This window comes from Gekko japonicus, unplaced genomic scaffold, assembly GCF_001447785.1.
Source record: "Gekko japonicus isolate JY-2015 unplaced genomic scaffold, Gekko_japonicus_V1.1 scaffold1138, whole genome shotgun sequence".
In the NCBI taxonomy this organism is placed as follows: Eukaryota; Metazoa; Chordata; class Lepidosauria; order Squamata; family Gekkonidae; genus Gekko; species Gekko japonicus.
The window spans coordinates 492,007-498,643 of NW_015170923.1; the positions used below are offsets into that span (position 1 = coordinate 492,007).

At 54.3% G+C, this 6,637-nt stretch overlaps 1 protein-coding gene across 1 annotated transcript in view; it reads right to left on the minus strand.

Annotated features, from left to right (window-relative positions):
- CEP164 (centrosomal protein 164kDa) overlaps positions 1-6,637 on the minus strand; it is a 113,883-nt gene that overhangs the window by 1,346 nt on the left and 105,900 nt on the right. The window contains 4 exon segments of the mRNA XM_015418777.1: positions 1,759-1,825; positions 2,374-2,700; positions 3,302-3,416; positions 3,912-4,007. Coding sequence (XP_015274263.1) covers positions 1,759-1,825; positions 2,374-2,700; positions 3,302-3,416; positions 3,912-4,007 — 605 coding nt within the window.

A 6,637-nucleotide genomic window follows, 5' to 3' on the forward strand; every position in this document is an offset into this window, starting at 1 on the left:
ATTATTATTATTATTATTAATTAGATTTCTAGCCTGCCTTTCTGCTCTCATAGGGCCACCAAGGTAGCTAACCAATTAAAACATACAAATTAAAATCTCAAAAGCCACTAAAACCAACATAAAACAATTTAAAACCAGAGCTTAAAATAAAAGCCAAAGATAAATATAACAGTCAAGACACTGGGGAGGAAGGTGGAATCACGGAGGGAACACCAAGCAACACGAAAAAGTCCTCACCCACGGGTGGAAGACAGCCACAGGAGGGGACTGGTGAATCTCCCGGGGGGGGGGGGCAGAGTTCCAGAGTTTTGGTGCCGCAACTGAGAGGGCCCCGTCCCCGGGGGGGTGCCACTCGCCTAATCTCAGAAGGTGGGGGCACCCGAACCAGGGCCTCTGGAGCAGCGCTCCCTCTAACCTGTGGAGTCTTGTGAGCAAAAATTCCCCTTTGTGAGCTCCTGGCATTAAAGTTGTGAGCGAGCGATTTGGCTGCTGCTGCATGAATCAGTCTGGAGCTCACACTAACTCAGCTCAGAGGGAACACTGCTCTGAAGAGGACCAGAGTGGTCGGGCAGGTTCCTAAGGGACTGGGCCGTCCTTCAGGCATGTTGGTCCCAAACCCTATGGGGCTCTGACGGTCAAGACCAGCACCTTGAATGGTGCCTGGAAACAAACTGGAAGCCAGTGTGGGTGGGCCAAGACTGGAGTGACATGTAGTGTTCCCCCCAAGCTGACTGAGAGTGAGCTAGCTCACAGTTTTTTAGCCTCCGGCTCACACATTTTTGTCTTAGCTCAGGAAGGGTGGCTCCAGAGCAAACTCATTGATGCAGTAGTAGCCACATCGCTCACTCACAACTTGAATGCCAGGAGCTCACAAAGTAGGATTTTTGCTCACAAGACTCCACAGCTGAGAGGGAGCCTTGGTGACATGGTCCCTGCAACCCACTCCCGTCAACATCCCGGCAGCGGCATTCTGTACCAACTGAAGTTTCCGAACGCTTTTCGAGGGCAGCCCCACGTAGAGGGCATTGCAGTAAACGGATCTAGATGCAGCCAGGGCACATGCCACAGCGGCCAGAGCTTATCTGTCCAGGAAAGACCGCTGCTGGCTAACCAGTCGAAGCCAGAAGAGGCCCTCCTGCTGGACCCAGCTGCCCCCCGCTTAGCCAGCAGCAGGGCCTGGGTCGTCCAAGAGCACCCCCCCCCAGACTACGGACCCGTTCCTCCGAGGGGAGTGCAGCCCCACCCAGAATGGGTGACACCCAAAGTCCTGCTCGCCAGTCACACCCGTTGAGGGTCAGGATTAAGCTTCGGTTCACTGGCCCACCCCCACTCCCAAACTGCCTCCAGGGGCTGGTTCAGCATTCCTACAGTCTCCCTGGGATTCACCGGAAGCGCGCGATGGAGCTGCGCACCATCCGCATGCCAGGGACAGCCCAGCCCTCCGGACGACCTCATCCAGCGGCTTCGTGTAGATGTTAGAAGGCGTGGAGGACAAGAGGGGACCTTGAAGGAGCCCCAGAGGCCAAGGGGCTCAGCAGTTGCCCCCAGGCCACCTTCTGAAACCAGCCCCCACCCAGGCGGGACCTGAACCCCTGCCAAGCGGTGCCTCCCAATCCCAGCCTGGAAAGGTGGTCTCGAAGGACACCATAACTGAGGGTGCTGAAAGGCGCTGAGAGGTCCAGAAGGATCAGCACACTGGCACTCTGCCTGGGTGAGCCTTTGTCCTGGTCAGCGACGGGCCGAGAGAGGAGCCCTTACCTGGATGCCGCACCTCCCAGCTTGCCGTCCAAAGAGCCAGAGCCGCTGAAGGGCAACGGGAACCCACCTGGAACAGACCACAGAGTGGGCATCTCCCCGAGTGCAACGCAGAGCCTCCCTGCACCAGCACCGTGCCCATCCCCCCCGCCCCGGTGTGCGGCCCGAGTATGAGGAGAAGCCCCCACCCCCTTTCAGCCTCTCGTCACGGAGCCTGCCGCTTATTCCAAGCCCACAGCCTCCGAGGGGTGACAGAAGGGGCCCTGAAAGCCAACGGGAGGCAGGGCCCCTGGGGACACACGACGCCCAAGCTGCATCTCAGGCCCCGAGGCTCTCCGGACTGACCGCCCGCCGACACTTTGAAACTCTGGGCATTCCAGGCAAGCGGATGTGGTCGCCACAACAAAGCCGCTAAAAGGGGAAATCGCTCATCCGCACATCCGCGGGCATGCCTTCATAAATGTCCCGCTCCTTGATCACCGCCGCCGTTCCACCCCTCTCCCCCTCTCAGTCGTGTCACCAGTGGGGCCCAGGGTCTTCTCACGGCCAAAGGAAGGAGGAACTGGGGAAGGGCTCTGGAACGGTGCCATGTGAGCCAGAGGCCCCACAGCGTCTCACCTGGGAAATACTTGCGCCACTTCTCTGCCAACATGCTGTCCACAGCCTGGCCAGAAGGTGCTGCCAGCCTGGAACCCAAGCCGGGACTCCAGGGCCACTGGTTAGCCAGAGGCGTCCCGGCAGATGGGTGGGCACGTGACAGAGAGATGTAGGCAGCAAGAGGAATGCCATCCTGGGCGGAAGGGAAGCGAGGCGGCTGCTGGTTGCCGAAGGTGCTCAGGAGGGCAAGGACGCCATTCAGGTCGCTGGTAATCCGCTGCAGCGACTCCGTCAGGTAGTGGATCTGGTCGTTCTGGGGAAACTGCAAGCCTGCTTTCAAGTCAACTACTGCAGGGAAGAGAGAAAGAGGAGGACTCGCCCCGCAGGCCCGTGGAGGGAGGGGGCAGATGTTTCACGTGCCCACAAGTCTTCACATCCCACAGTAGGGCGCTTCCTGGGCTGTTCTGTCTGGCAGAGGGAGACTGCCCATCCCCCAGGCCCCTTCAGCAAAGCCCGGACTCCGTGGCTCGCTCTGAAGGAACACCGCCCCCACGGGATGGGGGGTTCAGAGCTGAGCAACCCAACCTGTTGACGGGGCGGACGCTCCTGTCCCACCCAGCCACATCAGGATGGCAGGAGGAGGAGGACAGACAGACAGACAGACAAGAGCAGAACGAAAGGCAGACAGGGAGCGTGCTGCCAGGCCACTTGGAGCCCCTGGGGGCAGCACTGAATTAAGGAAAGAGGGAGCACCGCAGCCACCCACAATTCTAGCCACCCACTGCAGAACGGATGCTCTAGTGATGTGTTCCAAGTAGGAGGAGAAACCCAACAGGAGGAAACCCCTGGCCCCCGCCAGGCCAGGCCAGGCCAGGCCAGACACTCCAGACGGACCTTGGCCGTTGGCTCTGTGATGCTACCCGTGGGACTTGCGCAACCAGAGTCTTACTTGTGTGGGGAAACGCCTCGGTGTTTGCCCTACCACCCGAGTCTTCAGAGTCACTGAGGTCAAAGGTCACCACCTTCTTGCATGCTGTTCCCTTCAGCGTCACTTCCTCAGAGAGCTTCAGGAGAGAAGGTGGGAAAGCTCTCCTTACTAGTCACTCAAGGCCACGACTTCCTGCTCAGGGGCAAAGATGGACGGCAAGCAAAGCAGGTACACGGCTCCAGCCAGGGCCCCTGAACAGGCAGTGCTGGGATTCTGGAGGGTGGGAAGGCGTGCTCTGCCCCCTCACGCCCCCTCGCTCGGACACAGAGCTGAGCAACCCGGTCAGAGGACACAACCCCGCTCCCCTCTCCAGGCCAGGCGGCAGAGAGCAGAGGCTCTTCTAGTCTGCGACAAGCACCCGCCCCCCCGTGGTTTCCCACCGGGGAGTGGGGGGGAGACTAGCAGCCCGCCGGGCTTTTTGCAGGCCAGTGCTCTCGCCGGCGGCTTTGGGGGGCTCCTTCCACTCAGACTGAAGGTCCCTCGGCAGGCCAGCCCCACCTCACTCTTCCGGACTCGATGCTGCACTGCAGGGTCAGGGGGTCGGTTCTCGGGTGGGGGGGGGGACACTTGCCTCTTCCAACAAGGATGACTCCAACTCCTCTTTCTTCTTCACCAGAGCTTGGCCTCTCCTCATGGCAGAACTCCTGTCATCCAGATGCCTGGCTTCCTGTGAGGAAAAGCACCTCATAAACATTTCAGGAGAAAGTCCCTTTTACTACGAAGGGCCTTTTTTTCCAGGCCACAAGCAGGTAGGAAGCAATCTATTTAGGGATCATATCTATAACTGGGCATCCGCAAGCCCTCCGGGGGAGGGGACCATCCCACTCTTCCCCCCTTGCCCACTGGGGCAGCCGCCTGCCAGCAGAACTGCCCGTCCAGCGGCTGAGGGGTGGGGGCGAAGGCTCCCGCTGCCCCCGTGCACGGCTGCTATGCCACCCTGCGGGCTCCAGTCTGGCGGAAGCTCCCGCCCTGGCCCCCCTCCTCGCCCACCACCTGCCACAGTGCCAGCAGCATGGGGAGGGGGTGACGGTGGCTCCCCCCGCCCCGCCCCTGCCTTCTCCCAATGCCACTGGCTCAGGAAACGGCCAATGAAATCACAAACAAATCTGTAGTCAGAACACGCTAAATAAATGCAACAGTAATGATACAGAAAGCAAAGTGAATGATAACACTAAACTTATATAAGTTATTATAGAATTACAATCATAATAAAATTTCCCGAACGCGAGTTCTCCCCCAGCTGCAGAGAAGCAGCAAATGTGCGTCGCTTAGTCCTATTTCCCGCGTCTTTCCGTCTGCATGGAGGCCAGGTCCACAATTCGATACACGATGGGCTCACTTTTCTTACCACATTTGAGAACCAACACAGGTGACAAACTAAAAACAGCAACACCACAGCTAAAACCAAACAAAGCCCAGAAGCCTGTCAAGACTATGAGATCGTCCCCACCCGTTCCTAGACTTCCACCTGCTCAGCTACACCACCCCCAACCCGTTGCAGAATCCGTGGGGCCGAGGTCACTCCCCTCACTTCGGAGGGCTTAGGCTGGACTCGCTCCGCTGCAAGGGATCGCCAGTCCCGCCCGACATCCTCCCTCCTGAACACTCGGGGGGGGGCAGCGGCAGAGGCTCCCTCCCCCCACCGTTTTGATAGTTTAGAGTGGAAAATAGGGTTTATATAATTTTCTATTAGTATGGTTGGGATGAATCTATAGGTGTATTGTTTTATATAATGTTATTGAGAAACATAGGAGATTAAGTTGATTAATTAATTGAGATGAAGTAGTGGTGTTGGGAATTTTAAAGAGGTCAGTTCTGAATGAATTATTGATGGCCTGATTTTCTTTTGAAGCTATAAAAGGAAATGAATTTTATCCCTGGCAATATTGAAAATATTTATCAGGACTAAATGAATTGTTTATAGCTACATATTTTATTTTCTGTGAGGGAATTCGGTCATATCTCTACTGTGGGAAAAAGAGGGGTGGAAGTATGAATGAATAAAATGGTGTGGGTGAAAGTTTGTTTTGAAAATTTAGAATGGAAAATGATTGTTTATGATTGATATGTTGTTAATATCAGTATATAAGTTATTATATGTATGGTTGGAAGAAATTTAGGAGTAATATTTAAAAAGTTGTGAGAAAATAAGACTATTTAGGAATTTTATTAGTATGGCTATGAATATGACTATACCATTATAAGAACATATTGAAGTAGTAATAGCAATAATAAGATGAATGGATAGGATTCTTTCTTATATGACTTGCTTCAGAAAAATATACTTGGGTATCTTGGAATTAAAAATTGAGCCTTTGGAAGAAATTATATGATTAGAATGATTGTGTTGGTAAATTAGAAGGGAAAAATATAAGTGATTAATGGAAAAAACAGCAGATGAATCTATAGTGTATTGTTATAGGTGATACGGTTAAGAGTAGTGAGTATAAAAATGGGATTTTGTATAACTAAGCCACTTCTTTTATGGTCAATGCGATGTACCAAGAAAAAGATGTATGTAATGCTATATATGTGTGTGTTTGTCTAATAAGCATAAAAATCCAATAAAAATATTTATTAAAAAAAAAGGAGCGCCTTGGGCCGGGCTGCTTTAGAGGTCAGCAGCACCACCACGGACATTTTCAGACTGGCGAACTCCGACTGGAAGACGGATGGGACAAAAAGATACTCAGTGGATAGGACCAAATCATTTGGAACATCCCAATCAGATTTTAATGTGGTGCTGAAGAGTTCTGGGAAAGACCACTGAGATTCCTCAGTACTTGAACCCCTAGATGGCACTCCGAGTAACTGGTCACAGATTAAACCACAGTCCGTGGAGCATGCCTGCAGAAGTGGCTTTGCCCAATGACCCTTGGGAAAGACCTGCATGAACCGTGAGAGGAGAGCCCCCCCTGCAGGTGCCTCTGCCCTCCTGCGGAGACAGTTCCAGGTGTGTGTGGGGGGGGAACGACGACGATGACTCTTGGTCATCCTGAGAGAGGGGCTCTGTCCCATCCTTCCCTGACAGAGGGTTTGGGAGGAAGTGCCACTGGTGGACCCTGCACTTTCAAGGGGTTGCAGTGATGTGATGCCCTCGAGCCCAGAAAGCAAATCCTGACCTAGACAGGAAACACGCACAACCCCGGGGGGGGGAGAGAGGGGCTCTGTCCCATCCTTCCCTGACAGAGGGTTTGGGAGGAAGTGCCACTGGTGGACCCTGCACTTTCAAGGGGTTGCAGTGATGTGATGCCCTCGAGCCCAGAAAGCAAATCCTGACCTAGACAGGAAACACGC